The sequence below is a fragment of the Phodopus roborovskii genome, unplaced genomic scaffold (assembly GCF_943737965.1).
Source record: "Phodopus roborovskii unplaced genomic scaffold, PHOROB, whole genome shotgun sequence".
NCBI classification, from domain to species: domain Eukaryota; kingdom Metazoa; phylum Chordata; class Mammalia; order Rodentia; family Cricetidae; genus Phodopus; species Phodopus roborovskii.
The window spans coordinates 558,196-576,753 of NW_026126651.1; the positions used below are offsets into that span (position 1 = coordinate 558,196).

At 46.7% G+C, this 18,558-nt stretch overlaps 1 protein-coding gene across 1 annotated transcript; it reads left to right on the forward strand.

The window, feature by feature from the left end:
• The first annotated feature begins 455 nt into the window (after positions 1 to 455).
• LOC127213912 (sialic acid-binding Ig-like lectin 10) lies at positions 456 to 8,444 on the forward strand. Its single transcript, XM_051174373.1, has 11 exons — positions 456 to 512; positions 596 to 973; positions 1,108 to 1,383; positions 2,195 to 2,242; positions 2,604 to 2,861; positions 3,084 to 3,131; positions 3,232 to 3,489; positions 3,560 to 3,844; positions 4,110 to 4,194; positions 4,293 to 4,404; positions 7,898 to 8,444. The coding sequence occupies exons 1-11, from the start codon at positions 473 to 475 to the stop codon at positions 8,162 to 8,164; spliced, it is 2,055 nt and encodes a 684-aa protein (XP_051030330.1). The 5' UTR covers positions 456 to 472; the 3' UTR covers positions 8,165 to 8,444.
• The last annotated feature ends 10,114 nt before the right edge of the window (positions 8,445 to 18,558 follow it).

An 18,558-nucleotide genomic window follows, 5' to 3' on the forward strand; every position in this document is an offset into this window, starting at 1 on the left:
ATAGAATGATTATCAGTTTAGCCAGGCATTCTGAGTTTTATGTGGTGAGACCATCTCTTTCCAGCAGGTCTCACTCTGCTACACCCACCAGGACCCCTTTCAGGAAGCATCCACTACAACTTTTACTTCTGCTTTCTCATTGACCTGGTTCCTAAAGGGAAAGCCCCCAACATACATCCATCTACAGCCAGGTCTCAGGCTAGACACAGCCCTGTCCTTCCCCTCCCAGCCACCAGAGACCAGTTTCAAATGTCCAAGCTCCAAATGCCCCACTAAACATGGAGTGGGGAAGTGAATATAGGGAGAGCGGATGAGAAAAGGAGGGACCAGTTACTTCAGAACTTGCCATCAGCAGCTCCTCGTCTCGCACCAGTTCCCAGCACTCAGCTTCCGCCTACATTTCCTCTTTACTCTTACCCCATCAATCACAGCTGGGGAAGGAAGCCAACTTGTGCAAGTCTAACATCCTACAATGTCACTGCTGCTGCTTCTGATGCCCTTGCTAGTAGGAGGTGAGTACACTCCAGGACAGAGTGACCCAAGTTGGGGCTGGGACTGGCGGTAGGGCTACAGGTCAAGCCTCTGTCTTCCTCAGGGTCTCAAGGTCAGGACAGAAGATACATACTACAGGTGAAAAGATCTGTGAAGGTGCAGGAGGGTCTGTGTGTTGTTGTGCCCTGCTCTTTCTCCTCCCCCGAGAGCCGCTGGGTTGACACTGTCCCAGCTTATGGCTACTGGTTCAAAGGCTCCAAAAAACTAGTACCTACATTTTTAGTGGCCACAAATAACAAGGATAAAATAATACAATCAGAAACCCAGGGGCGATTCCAGCTCTTGGGGGATATCCCAAAAAGGAACTGCTCCTTGATGATCAAAGATGTGCAGTGGAAAGACTCAACAAGCTATTTCTTTCGGGTGGAGAGAGGATTTGAGAAGTTCAGTTTCCAGGATGGATTCTTTCTGCAAGTGGAAGGTAAGAGTTGTGGACATAGCAGGGACCTCCGTCTCTCACTGTGGGAGGGACAGTGGGAGATAAGCCATGATGCAAAGAAAACAACTTCTAGGGAGGGGCAGCTGGAGCCACAGGTTTGGCACCTTCTCCTTTAGCCCTGACTCACAAGCCAGATGTCTTCATTCCTGAGATCCTGGATCCTGGACAGCCAGTGACAGTTGTCTGCTTATTTTCCTGGACCTTCGAACAATGCCCAGCTCCTTCTTTCTCCTGGATGGGGGCTGCCATCTCCCCTCAGGAAACCAGATCGCACTCCTATTACTCGGTGCTCAGTTTTACCCCAGGACTTCAGGACCAGGACACTGAGCTCACATGCCAGGTGACCTTCTCTAAAAAGAGCTTGCAGAGGACAGTCCGCCTACGCATAGCCTGTGAGTATGATATGGTGCTTTGGTTTAGAGTCCTGGTGGTGGGAGGTAGAGGTAGACAGTCCCCCAGCTCCATGTTCAGGAGAGTCCGTGTATGTTCTGGGGATGTAACTCCGTTGGTACAGTGCTTGCCTAGCATGTACATGTTCCATCCCCAGCATTACATACATGAGAGGTGGTGGTGCACATCTGGATAGCAGCACCAAAGAGTCAGGAGTTCCAGGTCATCATCCTTGGCTACACAGCACACATACAAAGTAGAGATCTTGTCTCAAAGGAGAAAGGGTTGCTGGGGAGATGACACAGCTGATAAAAAGTTCAACACATGAGCATGTGGAATAGAGTTTGAACCCCCAGAACCCACACAAAAGCTGGTCAGGCATGGTGGCCCACTGGTAGCCTCATTGCTTTGAGGCAGAGAGAGACAAGTGAGTCCCAAGGCAAGTTGGCAAGCTAAATTGGCTATCCAATTGGCAGCCTGAGTTCAATGAAAGACATTGCCTTGGTAAACAGTGTAAACAGTGATGATTCAGAAAGGCATCCTACATCAACCCCTGGCTTCCACATACATGTATGTGCACCTATACACACATGCATGTTCATCACATACACATACATTAAAAAAAAGAAGTAGAGGAAGGCATGTCATCCTGGGTTTGCCTGTGCCCTGTGAGGCAATGGCGGCCTTGCTTCATTTCTGGCTGGTCACTCGCCTGTCTTGGGATGGTGGTGCTTTTCTTTCTCTGAGAGATTGCCTTCTCATGATGAATAAAGCATCCACTCCCCCTGAAGCTGGCTCACAATCTTCTCCCAGATGCCCCCAGAGATCTTGCTATCAGCATTTTCCGTGATAATGTGTCAGGTACGAGGGTCTCCTGGGCGGTATAAGATTGGTCCACTCCTCTTGGGGAAATGAAAAGCCTGGAGAGGGGGGAGGGGCAGGCCTGAACCCTTTCTGCTGTCTCCCCCTACCCTCTGTCCTGCTCCCTCACCCCTTCTTTAGCTGTCTCTATCTCTGTGTCTATCTCTGTCTCTGTCTCTGTCAGCCTCTGACTTTGTGTCTATATCTCTTCCTATGTCTGTATCCACTCTATCAATGCCCATCCTTCTTCTGTCTATATCTTTGCATCTCTCTATTTCTGTCTGTCTCTCTCTTCATCCTTCTCTGTGTCTCTGCCACTGTCTCTAGCTCATCCTCTCCCTGTGTGTCTCTTTGGGCTCAGAACCACATGGGACCACCTCACATGTGGAAGTCCAGCGAGGCCAGTCTCTGCGCCTCCTCTGTGCTGCGGACAGCCAGCCTCCCGCCACGCTGAGCTGGGGCCTGGAGCACCGAGTCCTCGCATGGTCCAGCCCCGTGGGCTCCAGAACCCTGGGCCTGGAGCTGCCCCAGGTGAAAGCTGCCGACTCTGGACGGTACACCTGCCAAGCAGAGAACAGGCTGGGCTTCCAGCAACATACCCTGGAGCTCGCTGTGCTGTGTGAGTGTGATCCACCAAATGTTCCAAGTTCTGGGGAGGAGAAAGAAGTGATGGGGGTCAGAGCCCATGAGACTTACAACAGTCAGACCACCGGGTGGGTGACAGCTCGTGTTGGGGACCAGTGAGTGAGTCACCACCCACAGCTTCCATATCTGGGAAGGATGCTGTACCTAGGGAGAAGGCCCTGGCCTGGCTGTAACCCGTCCCCTGTCTTCCTTGCAGATCCCCCAGAGGACCTGAGAGTGACTGTTTCCCAAGCGAACAGGACAGGTAGAAAGGATGGACACAGGAAGCTGGACATCTGGGTGGGGGGATGGGAGGTGTCCCAGTTGATGGACCTCATGGTAACTCTGCCTCCTGTCCTCACCAGTATTGGAAATCTTCAGGAATGGCACCTCCCTCCCAGTCCTGGAGGGCCAAAGCCTGTGTCTAGTCTGCATCACCCACAGCAACCCCCCAGCCAGTCTGAGCTGGACTGGGGTGGCACAGACACTGCTTCCAAGCCAGTCTTCAGAGCCCGGGGTGCTGGAGCTGCCTCTGGTCCTGAGGGGACACGAGGGAGAGTTCACCTGTGCTGCACAGAATTCACTGGGTGTTCGGAGCATCTCTCTGAGTCTCTCTGTGAACTGTGAGTGGGGAAAGGGACACCTGGGACCTGTGATGAGGGGACACCTGCTGATCTTCCTCCTTCCCCACAGATCCCCCGCAGATGCCCAGACCCTCCTGCTCCTGGGAGGCCGAGGGCCTGCGCTGCAGCTGCTCCTCCAGAGCCTGGCCCACCCCCGCCCTGCGCTGGAGGCTGGGGGAGGGGCTGCTGGAGGGGAACAGCAGCAACGTCTCCTTCGCAGTCACCTCCAGCTCCACAGGACCCTGGGCCAACAGCTCCCTGAGCCTCCATGGAGAGCTCTGGCCCAGCCTCTGGCTCAGCTGTGAGGCCTGGAACACCCATGGGGCCCAGAGGGCCTCTGTTCTGCTACTGCCTGGTAAGGGTCCTTTGGGGCTAAGCTTTTCTAAGGAGGATGTGAGTGGCATATACAGCAGGGCTCTGTGGTTGGAGCAGTCTGGGAAGATGTGTGTGTGGAGAGGAACAGAAGGGAAGGCCTGACACGCAGCCCAGGATGCAATCATGTATTCTAAAAGGGAACAGGGAAGAAGCTTGGCCACAGTGTGCAGCAGGAACTGGAGTCCAGAATGCCCAGTGCTGTGTATGAATCCCCACATACTTGGGATGTGCTCATTCTTTTACAGACAAGGACAGTTCCACAGCATTCTCCAAGGGAGCAGCTTTGGGCTTTGGCATTACAGCCCTCCTTACCCTCTGCCTCATGATCATGTGAGTTGGAAGGAGCTGTTGGGGGTGGGGCTGGGATCTGGGCTTCCTGAGCTGAGAAAGGGCAAATGCTACAGTAAATGTAGAGGTCATTTCCTCAGTGTGAAGATCCTACAGAAGAAGGAAAGCCCAAAGGAAACCTCAAGACCCAAGATCTCAAGGGGCAGCACAATCCTGGATTACATCAATGTGGTCCCCAGGACCAGGTCCCTGGTGAGTGGCCAGCTGTGCTTTCTAAGTCAACATTCCCAGCTTCTTCTGCACACACCTCTCCCCTTACTCCTACATCTTTGCCTTAGAGACATGAAGCATCCAAGATTCAATCCAAACCCTGGCTCCCTCCAAGTCTTCACATCTTCCCTTGCTTCCAAGTCTGAGGAACAGAACATGAACACTCTCCATAGGTGGCTTACATATCTTCCATTACTGTCACCACCAAGGGATAACTATGTGTGACCACCTAATTTGTAGTTGCTGTGCTGGGGATAGAACCCAGAGACTTGTGCATGCCTGGTACACCCACCCCTCACTGGGGGATTCTAGGAAGGTATCTACCATTGAGCAACACTTGCAGACCTCTTTGGTGGATGCTAGACAAGTGCCGTACCACTGAACTACATCCTCTGTTCTATCTAATAATTGTTAGCATCCTTGGGATATAGTACATCCTACTGATTAAACACAAGGCTCAAAGTAGGCTGCCTAGGCTCCCATCCCCCGCCCCCTTTTAGTTTTTGCTAATCATCGTCTTGAGCAGTCACTGAATTTCTCTGCGCCTCAGCTATAATATTGGGACAATAGTGGTGCCTGCCTCCTGGAAATATGTATGTGCGTATGTATAAAATCTGTAAAATAGTCAGAGGAGTCTGTGGCCCTTATGGAGTTCTCAGTAAACATTAGGTAGAATTATGAGGTCGCATCCACTTAGTGATGACTCAAACAAACACCAGTGTCTCCCAGCTTCTTTCCTGCTCTCTAGACTCTTATCCAACCTGTCAGGCAGCATCTACATCAGTGGGCAATTCTTACCTGAGCCCCTACAAAATTAACTTCTGTCCAGCCTTGCCCTTTATGCCCCTCTTCCCTGCTCTCTCTCCCTCCCTCCCTCCCTCTCTCTCTCTCTCTCTCTCTCTCTCTCTCTCTCAGAAAATATTAACAGCTTTCCCCAAGTAAACTGAAGTCTTGGCATAATATTTAACTCCCTATTTTGCTCCTGTTCCCCACAACTGACCTATCACCACATCCTCTTCAAAATGCACCCACACCGCTTCACCCTAGTCTTCCCTCAACTCTGCAGTCCATGTGTCATTCTCAAGTGGGTACCACAGCTACTTTCTTCATGACCTCCTCCAATTCTGTTCTTGTCCTTTCCACTCTACTTTTTCTGCATGTGACATCCTGTAGAAACCACACAGGCGTACCTTTTCCCTGGAACGCTTGCTATATGAACAAACTCTTTATGCATAATGAAAAGTCTCTGAATATTACGTGCTTCATGATTCCATTTATACCACACTGACAAACTAACAAAATTACAGAGATAAATGGCTGGAAATGTAGCTCAGTTAGTAGAGTGCTTTCCTAGCATGCGTCCATCTCCTGGCCAGCACTAATATGAGCATAGTGGTGTGTGGCAAGCACTAGGGAGTCATCTTTGGCTATGTGTAAAATTCAGAGCCAACCTGGACTGTATGAGATGGATAATAGGTGAGTAAATGATTGTGATTGGGAAAGTGGAGTGGTGAGTGAGACTCTGAGAACAGCAAGGGGGTTGCTCCATGATGACCCAGGGTCCTGGATCTTGACTGAAATGGTCACATGTGTCTCCCAGCACTAGAATGATGGGAACAGTAACAAAGAGCCCTAAACTGGGCATATACTTATTTCTGCACACGCCCAGCTCAGGAGCATGCCCTTGAGTGTGCTCAGCTAAAGAAACAACACTCCTGAGCATGCTCAGTTAAGGAGCACACACACACCTGCTCAGTTTAAGGTCATAGTTCAAGAAGGAAATGTGCATGGCAGAAATGCCTCTGGGCATGCTCAGACTGGCCTATAAAAATGGATAGGAACATGTTGAAGGTGAGTTAATATACGAGTCTCCTCTCGAAGGTAGGGTAATGAAGTACATTGTATAGACATCAGCATCCTTCTCTGAATATCACCTCATTGGAAAACTAGAGTAAGGATACAGAGACCTCTCTGTACTACTTCTGTGTGTTTTATTTTTCCAGAAAGGCTCTCTTGTAGCCCAGGCTGGCCTCAGATTCCCTTCAATAGTCAAGGATTTTCCTGAATAGCCAAGGACAACCTTGAACTTCTGATCCTCCTGCCTCCACTCTTAGAGTATTGACATAATAGGATGGACCACCATGCTTGAGATATGTATGGTGCTGGAATTCAGGGGCTCTGACACATACGCTACCCTGAGCTACATCACCAGGGACACACTCTACTTTGAGCTACATCACCAGGCACATGCTCTACCCTGAGCTACAACATTGGCCCTACTTTCATAGCTCTAAGATCATTCCAAAATGTAAAATGGAATAAAATCACATATGAAAACACCCCAATTGCCCATTAAATCCCCCAATGGATCACTTATTTGGATTTCCAAAGCCATCTCCAGGGACTTTGAGGTAGACAGTTTCCCTTTTCTTACAAGACTGACTTGTTCTTTTTGCTTTTTCAAATTATTCATCGGCATTATTACTGGGGAGTGTGCATGCATGCCACAGTGCAGACAAGGAGTTGAGAGACCAATTCCAGGAGTCGGTTCTGTCTTTGAATTTTAGGTCCCAGGGATGGAACTCAAGTCTTCAAGCTTGCACCACAAGCACATTTACTCATCAAGCCATCCTTTCAACCCACATCTTGTTCTTAAGCATACCCCGGAATCTGTTAGAATACTTGAATTTGTCGTTTCCTCCCTTCCTTCCAAAACTGCATGGTTCCTGGCTCCATTTAATACTCTATGCTTGATAGTCACTGCATCAAAGATGCCCAGAATGACCTGTCATTCTGGCACTAATATATAATAACTGTGTCTATTTATAGGTACAATGTGCTGCTATACTCACACAGTGTAGTGATCAAATTGGGGCAATTAACAGATGCCCTCTACCTTGGAATTATTTTTTTATAGTGAGACTAGTTTATCTATAGCTATGACTCTTCTTTTAATTTTGTTTGTTTAAAATGTTTTTTAGACAGGGTCTCAATATGTAGTTCTGGCTGGCCTGGAACTCACTGTGTAGTCTGGGGTGGCCTCAAGCTCATAGAGATCTGCCTGCCTCTGCCACTTGAGTGCTGGGATTAAATGCATGTGCTACAACACTCAGGTTTATGTTTTATTTTTATTCTTAATTGTGTACGTGTGTGTGGCATGTGGCATGTGTGTGAGTGTGTATGTGTGTTTGTGTATGCTTGTGCACACAGTTAGGATCTGCCAGGAGATAGTGCTGATAAGTGGACTTGGAAGCGTAGCATGCAGTATTGACTGCTGAGACATCTTTCCAGAGCCCTGCTTTCTCTTCTCCACAGCACTCACCATTTGCCATTATCATGTTTTTGTGTGATGTTTGTTCCTTGCTTTGTGTTTCTCCAAAGCTAGAGCTCCAGTCCTTAAGACAGTAGCTGGCACATGCTAGGTATACAACTACTTGCTGAGTGAATGAGTGAAGGATATTTGCTTTTCCCTCAGGCTCAAAATTGGAAGGCCAAACCCGACACCCCTTCCCGGATCCCGCCCCTGAACACTCACTCGCCTAAAGCAAAGAACCAACAGAAGGAACCACATTTCACTTCTCCTGGTTGCTCAAACCCCAAGTCATCCTCTCAGGCGCCAGTCTCTGAGAATAACCCTGAAGAACTACATTATGCTTCCCTCAACTTCTCCCGCCTCAGACTGTGGGAGACCCAGAACCCCCAAGACAGCTACCCTGATTACGCTGAAGTCAAGTTCCACTGAGGGTGTCCCGGGCTTGAGGACTGAGACTTCCTACCAAGAAAATAGTAGAACAGCGAAGAGGACACCCAAAGAATGCAGATTCTCTTCTTAAAACAATCCTCAATGGGCAATGTGCTTGCCACCAAGCCTGCATCCACAAGGTGGCAGGAACCTCCCACAAGCTGTCTTTGATGGCTCACGTGTCTCCCAGTGTGCATTATGGCTCATGCCTGTGTATGCACACATATGTAAATTGAATGACTGACTGACTGAATGAATGAATAAATAAATGTATAGAACAATTTACCTTAAAAATGACAGCTCTGAGTGTGTCTCTCAAAGGTCGATGTATTAGAAGTGCAGCCCACTTTGAGGAGGTGGCAAGGTGATGTAACCTTTCATGGGTGGGACATGGTGGAAGGTGGTAGTTCACGGGGCATAGCACAACCCTCGGAAGGTGTTGTGATGCCGCTATCAGAGTGGACCAGTTCTCAAGAGAGGGGGTTACAAGTTTGGCTGCCTTGGCTCTCTTGATTCCTATCTTCCAATGACTCATATATTTCTCATGCACACCCACCAAGATGCCATCTGTCATACTGTGGTGGAGGCAGAAGGCCTTCATCAAAGCCTTATGGAAGATTTGAAAGTCCCACATGACAGTTGCCTTCAGTGAGAAAAAGTTCATTTAGTAAGTCCTTCTAAGGGAGGAGAAGCAGGAAGTTGGCTATCTGAAATATTGAAGCAAAAAGTACACTGACCTACTTAGAGCTTCTTTGTCCTTAGTATCTTAGGGTTTCTATTACTGCAACAAAATACCAAGACCCAAAAGAAAGTTGGAGAGGTAAGGGTTTATTTGGTTTACATTTTCATTTCATAGTGCCGTCCATCATTGAAAGAAGTCAGAACAGGAATTCAAACAGGGACTTTCCTTTGGGCCACCAGCTCACAAATAATAACATGGGAACTTATTAATTACGAAAGCTTGGGCTTTTCCCCAACTAGTTCTTATAACTTAAATTAGTCTGTTTTTTATAAATCTACATTCTGACATTTAGCTCAGTTAACCTCACCTCTGTACCATGTGTCCAACTTCTACGGTGGATTCTGTGAGTGTCTAGATTCATCCTGAGTTCCTCTCTCCTCCAAAAAGTCCTACCTATTCTTTCCTGCCTTGTTATTGGCCATTCAGTTATTTATTAAACCAATCACAGTGACATATCTTCACAGAGTGTGTGTGAGGAAATATTCTTCAACAGGCAGGAACCTGGAGGCAGGAACAATGCAAAGGCCATGGAGGGTGCTGCTTACTGGCCTGCTTCTTAGGCTTGTTCAGCCTGTCTTCTTACAGGACCCAGGGCCACTTACCCAGTGATGAAACCACCCACAATGGACTGGGCCCTCCCACATCAATCGCTAATCAAGAAAACGCCTTATGGTTGAATTTTATGGCAGCATTTTCTCAGTGAAGGGTCTGTTCATTCAGATAACTCTAGTTTGTGTTAAGTTGACATGGGATTAGTAAGCACACTTAGTTACTTTTCTAACGCTGTGACAAAACACCATGACCAAGGCAATTTATCAACGAAAGCTTTCACCTGAAGGCTCAGAATTGCAGAAAGTTGGAATCCTTGATCATCATGGCAGGGAACATGTCAGCAGGCTGGAAGGCTTGGTGCTAGAGAAGGAGCTGAGAGCTACATGCTGACCCATAAGCACAAGTCAGGGAAAGAGAGCTGACTGCGAAGGGCATGGGATTTTGAAACCTCAAGCCCGCCCACCTCCAGTGATATACTTCCTCCAACAAGGCAATTCTAGCCTCAGTGAGCTCTGGGTTTGATTGAGAGACCCTATTTCTTAGTTACCCTTCTACTGCTATGAAGCATGAGGCAGAGAGCCAAATCAGCAGGGCATGGACTTTTAAGACCTCAAAGTCTGCCTCCAGTGACATTCCTCACCCTAAAATGTCACACACACCTCCTAATGCTTCCCAAATAGTTTCACCAATTCGGGACCACGTATTCAAACATATGAGTCAATGGGAACATTCCCAATCAAACCACCACACTCTGACTCATTGAATAATGTAGAAGAGTGATGAAGGTTATTCCTGATGTCATACTTCATATGAACACACACATATGCACATGTATTCACTCACACACACACACACAGACACACACACACATACAAACATACACATAAAAATGGGGACTCATATAGGCCCTGGTGTGGATGAGTGTATAGGGCAGACACTGGAGAGCACTCCAGAGAAAGCAGGGCAGGTGTCCATAAACAACATAAAGGACGGAAGAGCCCATTATAGCCTGCTTTGACTCTAAAGCTATCCTTGAACATCTCTTTGGCCTTGGCATTGATAAGCCTGTGTTTCTAACGCAACAGACTCAGGCAGAGGTCAGTTATTTCAAAATACATGTGTTAAGGTCATGACTTCTGCAATAACAGCTTAGGACTTCAGGAAGAGGCATTCTTACCCGAACTCTCAGGCACCAGCAGTGTTGTGTTAGTAGGTGCGGGTGGGGAAGAACTTAAGGATGGGAGTCAGGAGACCCAGCTTGAATGTGAGGGATGGCCAAGAGTCCCTCTTCAGCCAGCCCATGAAGGACCATTACCTTCAAGATATGTAAGCACAAGAAAGCTTTATTTTGCTAATAGCTGATCTAGTCCTATTCTGTCAAAACTCTTTTCTGGGCCAGCTGGATAGCTTAGCGGGTTAGGATACTTGCCACCAGCCCCAGGGCCTGGGTTCAATCCTCAGGACCCACCAGAGCTGACTCCCCCAAATTGTCCTCTGACATTCAGACATACAATGTGATTTTTTAAAAGACTCAAACCACCTTTAATGTTCCAAAAACAAATCATTTTATAAAAACCTTGAACACATTTTAAAACATCAACTTTGGACAAAGTACACAGATTTAAAAAACACAAGACAATAAATACAGCAACATCATCCAATGACCCGACCATGCAAAATCAATGTCTGAATCTGGGTTTAATGTCTTTCAGACTTTAAGTATTCATAAAAATATGCCTAGTCATGGCCCTTTATGTCTTGGTTCTCTATATCTGAATGTTAACTTGTTCTCTCTGTCCATCTCCACAACATTTTCCAACTTCAAGTGGCCCACGGTTCAGCCGTGGCCTGTCCATAAACATACGCTATAAAATAAACCTGTATCTAGCATTGAACAGAAATGTTTACTTTCAGGACACATGGGCATAGACAAGTCAAATTTTAACATCCTATTTGATAGAGAAGAAAAGAAAAATGTACTAGCACATCCCATTGAAGAAATTTCCAGAGCAAGGCAGTAACCAACTTTAGCAGTATGTTACTATACTAACAGGTCTATCCTGGTATGCATTTCCCAAAATTTCTTGGGAAAAGTGGGGCCTAATCTGTCCCACATAGTTAAAAGCAGCCCCCCAAAATCTTCAGCTCACTAAGTTGTCTTAGAGATAAAGAAACACATCACACAAAGTGAGTGAGTGCATCGCTCATAGCAAGCAGGAATCACCATGTTTGCTCTCTAACTCTCAGCCTGGAATATCTTCCTGTGTCTCATGCTGGCTTTTACTCTATTACTTTTCCTTCCTTATGAAAAAGCCCATGTTCTAACCAAAAATTGTCCTGCAATATAAACTGCTCAATGCCTTGTGTCCCGTGAGGTAGGGGACCACCAGCCAAATGTCTATTTTAAGGACTCTCCACATACTTGACAAGGTATGTTAAGTCAGTCCTTCTGGGATCTCTGCTGGGATTATTCCCTAAGCCTCTCTGTCCTGTCTTGTCCACCTCTCCAGGCCGTGAAGCCTGAGTGTGTGAACTATTCAGGCTCTGAGCCACCTTCATGGGGCAAATATGTTTTCTTCCAACTTCTACATCAAAACATCTTTAAACCAAAGCAACAAAACAAAACAAACAAGAAAACAAACAAACAAACAAAAAATCCCACATTGTTTTGCTAGCTTGGCTAAATATTGAACCAGGTTCCAGGTCCATCCTGTCTTTACAAAACTAAACAGTGATTGACATGGGCTCAGATTTTCAAGAACAATACAGTTCAAGACATATTTACAGAAATAGGGTGATCTGCCTCCAGTCCTGTCAGCACTGAATCAGAACAACCCCCCTGGGTCTGGCGTAACAACTGGCATCCCCAGACAAGAAACCTGAGAAGCATAAGCTCCCAAAGAATTTTAGAGAAAAATATTTGAAAAAAGGGGGGGCATTCCCCAGGAATGGTCACATCTGCCCAGGCATGATTGCCAAAATGACACTAAAACCAAGACAACCATCAATATTACAAGAGAGGAGAGCATGCAGGCCGTGGGCCCAGCAGTATTCTGGGATATCCCAAAGTCCACTGGTCCTTGCCAGTTGAGACTGTCTCCATGGGCTTTTGCCTTATCTGGGAACCCGTTGGCAAGCAAAACTAGGCAGCACAGCTCCCAATGGCAGACCAGTTGACTCAGCAAGGACTTTTTATTATCCCACCCCCCCCCAATGATAGGAGATGCCATTATGTATATATGTTTCTCATACTGGTTAATGAATAAAGCACTGTTGGCCAATAGGAAAGGAAGATAGGAGGGACTAGGAGACAAGGAGGAAAGAGGAAGTAGGAAGGAAGAGTCAACATGGAGAGTCTGGAGAGAGCAGGACGCCTGCTCTCGGTAAGATGAGACCACGTGGAAATACATAGATTAATAGGAATAGGTTAATACTTAAGACAGAGCTAGCCGATAAGAAACTAGTACCTGGCCAACAGCATTATATCAAATACAGAGTCTTTGTGCATTAATTGGGGCTGGCGCGGCGGCAGGACCAGACCAGCGGCGGGAGGAAAACCATACTCCTTACACCCCACTTCATAGCCTTGTTCTGCAAAGTCTTGGGGCCCCAATGGCTACTAATGGAACAAGTGATTCTTGACCAAAATGCCCACAACTGTGGTCTCTCTTGGCTGAAGTTTCTTTCTTTGTCTCGCTGCAGGGTGAGTATCCAAAAATGGGCTCTCCTTGGAGCAAAAGTAGGAGGACATGCTTGACCACAGGGAATTTTTTTTAAAGTTTTCTGTCTTAGGGGCATAAATAAAACTATTCACTTGTTTTATGGATATTAGAATTTTGTCTGCATATCTACAAGTGTAGTCTGTACGTGCCTGGTGCCTGGGTAATCAGAAGAAAGCACTGGGTCCCAGAAACTAGACTTGCAGGTGAGCTGCCATGTGGATGCTGGGAAGTGAACCTGGGTTCTCTGGAAGAGCAACCAGTGCTCTTAACCATCTCTCCAGCCCTCTATAGGGATGTTTCAATTTAGGCTTCAGCACTAGGGTTAAGTAAGAGACCCAAAAGGGAAGTCTGATACCTAAGAGTACGGTGTGGGCTTCTCTAGAGGGAGTTGCCAATTCTTTTTCTCTTGACAAGAGAACAAGGTCCTCTTGCTAGGCATTGTGGCACACATCTTTAATCCCAGCATTTGGGAGGCAGAGGCAGGTGGGTCTCTGTGAATTTGAGGTCAGCCTGGGCTACATAGTGAGCTCCAGGGACTCTGCCTCAAAAAGGCAGCAACTACAACAAAAGACTAGAACTCCACAACTTGTCCAGTCCTACAACTGTAGGATAGCTTCTTGATGTGTGGGGGAAACAGAGCTTAGTTAGGGGAGTGCTTGCCTGGCATGCATGAAGCCCTTGGTCTAATCACTAGCATCACACAAACCAGGTGTATGGTGCGCTCCAGCGAGGAAGGTCAGGAGTCTAAGGTCATCTCTGTTCCACAGCAAGCCTGAGGCCACCCTGAGACTCTGTTACACATAGCACAGGGCATGGTGGCATGTGGCTTTAATCCAAGCATTTGGGAAGCATCTCTCTGTGAGCTTGAGCCTAGACTGTTTTACATAACAAGTTCCAGGCCCATCAGAGTTACTACCACAGTGAGAACCTGTCTCAGAACAAAACATAAATTTTCAGTCCACAAAATGAATGAATGAATGAATGAATGAATGAATGAATGAATGCACTGCAGTTTTACATTCCTGACTTCAAATTCAGTCCAAACCCTGTCCCCTTTCCTTCCCAGCTGACACAGGCTCACCTTGGTACTCTGCCAGGTGTTGAACCTTCCAGCACTTTGCAGAACAGTGAGAAATAGGTTTTTCTTTTAATCATTTATAAGTTACACAGCTTGTGACATTCTTATGGCCATAAAAACAGCTTCTGAAGTGGGAGAAGGCGACAGTGATCCCACTCCTGTCCCACTCTGAGGAGAACCGAGAGAAAAAATGAGGTCATGGGGAACAGAGTTGAAAGGGCCCCATAAAGGCCCCCACAACTGCACCGATGACCTCCGCCCCTAGAGGGCAGCACAGCATATGTAGCTGTGCCTCAACACACCAATAGGCAATACCCTCTCCTACAGGCAACCCTCTAGAAGATATACCCACCCCCAACCCCAACCCCCCCCCCCCCCCCCCCGTGCCATCACTCACCGGAAATTAGCTTACCATTCCACCTCCTCAAGACGCCCTGACACAAATCTTAGTGACAACTTTGAGTTGTCTTATCATTTCTCATATCAAACATTCCCTGACATTCTCCACCCTCAATATCAAATGGTGCTAGTTGCTTCCTTCACCATCCCAACTACTGCTGACCATTCTGCCATCTGAGATGCTCAAAAGTGTGTGTGTGTGCGCACGTGCGCGTATGTGTGTGTGTGTGTGTGCTTTCAAAACACAGATACCTCACTGGGATGACAGCTCTGCTGGTATCCTGAGTTTCTTCTGTAGAACTCAGGTTAAGGAATAAATAAATAAAAGGCTTTCAAGATGGTTAGTGGGTAAAGGTGCCACATTCTGCCAAGTCTGATGACCTGGGTTTAATCCCCAGAACCCACACGGTGGATGGAAAAGAACCAACTCCCACAAGTTGGCCTTTGATGTTCATTCTCCACTACAAATGCACGTGCTTACACACACAGAGAGAGAGAGAGAGAGAGAGAGAGAGAGAGAGAGAGAGAGAGAGAAGTAAATAAGTAAATAAAATTTTAAAAGAGTTTAAAAGCCAAGCATGTAATCCCAGTGCCACGGAGACTGAGAGAGATGGATTCCTAAGGGTTGATGGCAACATAACTATTTGGCTAGTGAAAACCTGTCTTTAAAAAAAGTGTATGCTGCTTGAAGGATGGCCCCAAGGCTGTTCTTTTACCTCCTCCATACACAATTGTATGGCATAAATGCACAAAGATAAAAATATAGACACCCATGTCCATAACAAGCAGCAAGCAGCATACTGGGCCATCTCTACACTGCTGCTTTAACAAGGCAAGAACGTAAAAGCCACAGGAGGTGAGACTTGGCTAAAGGGCCACAGCTCTACCGAGCAGCGAGAGGTGAAACTTCACTTCAGCATGCAGGCTGGAGGTCACACCCATGACCAACAAATCCCCAGGGCCTCCTCTGCTGATCTCTGAACCGCCGTGACCCTCACAGTGACTTTTAACTGAATTTTCTGAACCAGTCTCTTAACCAATTGCATTGCCTCTTCTTGCAGGGACAGAACAAAAAGTCACTGGAGTTTGCAGCAAGCCCTAGCACTTACCTAAGGGCTTACTTACCCAGATTAGGAACTGAGCCCAACACAGTTCCTAGGTACAAGGAGGTACCACCCACCCAGGGAGAGCGAAGGGAAGGAAAAGGGCCAGGTATATAGATAGCCAAGATGGAGAGTTTCCCTATTCCAAGTGGAGCTAAACATGGAGGATGATAATAAAAGAACTAGGTAAGAGAATTCCATCACTGTGGAAAGGGGCACACACACTGACTCTGAAAGCCTATGTAGCTTGCTCAAGGTCATATGCTAGTTAAATAGCAGAGCAAGAAACAAAAGAGAAGCTGGAGATTCGGTCATTGGGAAAGTAACTGTCTAACTTGTGCCAAGTCCTGTATTCAGCCCCTAACACTGGGAAGACGAACAAGCAAACAAAAATCTGGTATCATCTTTGACTTGGGGGGCACCCACTCCAGCAGCCCAACAGGCTGGCCTTCTTCTCAAACACTTATCAACCTGCCCTCCAGCTTCCAGGCTCACTACATGTTAAAACCCACTTTCCAACCACAGGCAAGGTCTCTTCACAAAGCAGCATTCAAATTGTGCCACACATGAGCTTAAAATCATTCAAAGTGTTAATTTATTATTACGACAGGGTGGACCTCTGCAGCCCAGGCAGACCTGGAACTTGCCTGGATTGATCCCAACATTGCTGTCTCCACCTGCCTCCCCAGGGCTAGGAATGCAGGTGTAATCCAATAGCTAGAACCAACACTACCACCACCCTCATTCTCTTAACAATGAAACAGGGCTCAGGGATTCAACTCAGTAGTGGAGGGCTTGCCTGGCATGCCAGAGGCCCTGGATTCCATCCCAATAGTGTTTTTAAAAAAGGGAGGGAAAGAGGGAGGGACTCAGTGCTGGGAAGGAAGAGGCAGAAGGATCAGCTACACAGAAAATCTGAAGATAGCCTAAGCTACCCGAGACTCTGGAAGAGAGAGGGGAAGGGAGGAGAGAGGGAAGGAGAAGAGGGTTGGGAAAAGGGAGAGGGTTAGGGAGTGGCTAGTGGAGGAGTGGAAGAAAATTGGAAGGGCACTTGCTGAGCATGTGAGGTTTGGAACTAGAGAAATGGCTCAGCAATTAAGTGCACCTGCTGTTTTCGGAGAGGACCAGGGTTCAAGACCTAGTACCCACATGATGTCCCACAACCCTCTGTAACTCCAGTTCCAGGGGGATCTGATGCCATCTTCTGACTTTCTCAGACACTCTATATATGTGATGCTGACATAAATACTCATAAAATATTTTTTTTTTTTTAACAAAAAGGCTTTAGGTTTTGTTTCCAGCATTACAAAAACAAATTTGGAAAAAAAAAAAAAAGGAAATTAAAGAAAAAAAAAAAAGGTTCAAAATCTTAAGCTGGGGATGCAACTAGTAAGTACACTGCTGGCAATGTGAGTACACGATGATGCCCTGTGTTCAACCCCAGCGATACATAAAACAGATGTGGTGCTCAAGTCTGTAATTCCAACACTTGAGAGGCAGAAGCAGGAGAAGCAGAAACCCAAGGCCATCTTCAACTACACAGTGAGTGTGGGATCACCCTTAGCCATATGAAGCCTTGTTTAAAAAAAAAATCAAATTATTTAATTAAATTGCAAAAGAAAAAAAAATCCAGCCTTTTCCTTACTCATTCCTGTACTTGCTGTGACCAGAGCCCTACTCTGTTTTGTCTATCAGACCAGTCAACCTCCAAGTCTTCTGGAACCCTCCTATGGTACCCTTCCCTAAGCATCTATCCAAATACCCTCATACTGATTTACTATCTCCAGAGACTCTGGTTGGTTGAGCTTTTGTTCTGTTTTTGAAACAGGGTCTTAGGTAGAATAGGCTGTGCACGAATCCCCTAAGAAGCTGAAGATGACCTTGAACTCCTTTCTCCACCACCATTGCCAGCTGTCAATAAACATTCCTTAAATAAACGGACAGAAGGGCAGTGGCTTCTTAACAAGCTGCAGGGAGAATATGCAGGTATCACTGTCTCCAGCTAAGGGCCTGGAGAGATGACTCAATGTTGGTTAGAATGCTTGGTGCTTTACAGAGAACCTGAGTTCAGTTTTGCCAGCTTCCAACCACCAGTAACTCCAGCTACAGGAAATCTGCATCCCCCCACCACCACCACCTTCTGGCCTCCGCATATACTGGATTCTCATACACATACACACACACACACAGAGAGAGAGAGAGAGAGAGAGAGAGAGAGAGAGAGAGAGAGAGAGAGAGTTAAAAATAAGAATATATTTCTAATGGTAGTGAATGGCTAATGTTACATTGATGGCTCATTTTATGTTTAAACGTTTAAAAATTGCTGTGCTAACAAAACTGTAAGGCCCAAATGGACCTGCAAATACACTAAGGGCTCTTAAGGGCTATTTTTAAATTGCCTGGTCTTGTACAATTTTAACAAAACAGTTGTTTATGCGTGAAACTTGATCCTACAGTTAACTGTTGCCTTTACTTATGTAAACAAAAGCTTATTTTGCTCCAGCCAGCCTTCTGCTTGCCTACAGACAGAATGCAACTTTACATTCTTTGACTTTGTAAACCCCTGACTGATGTGGCTGGGCTGAATCCAGTCCTGGGTGTAGACCTGGCACCAGTTTCTGAATAAAAGCCTCTAGCCTCATCATAAATGCCCTTCCCGGAGAGTGAGATCAACAACTAACTTCTCCATGGAGTCCTCAACTAATGCCTGTTGAAAACAGGAGCAAACACCCATACATAAACACTGAGTCAAACTAGAACCCAGAAGCAGATGGAGAGGACAAGACCATGCGGTAGAA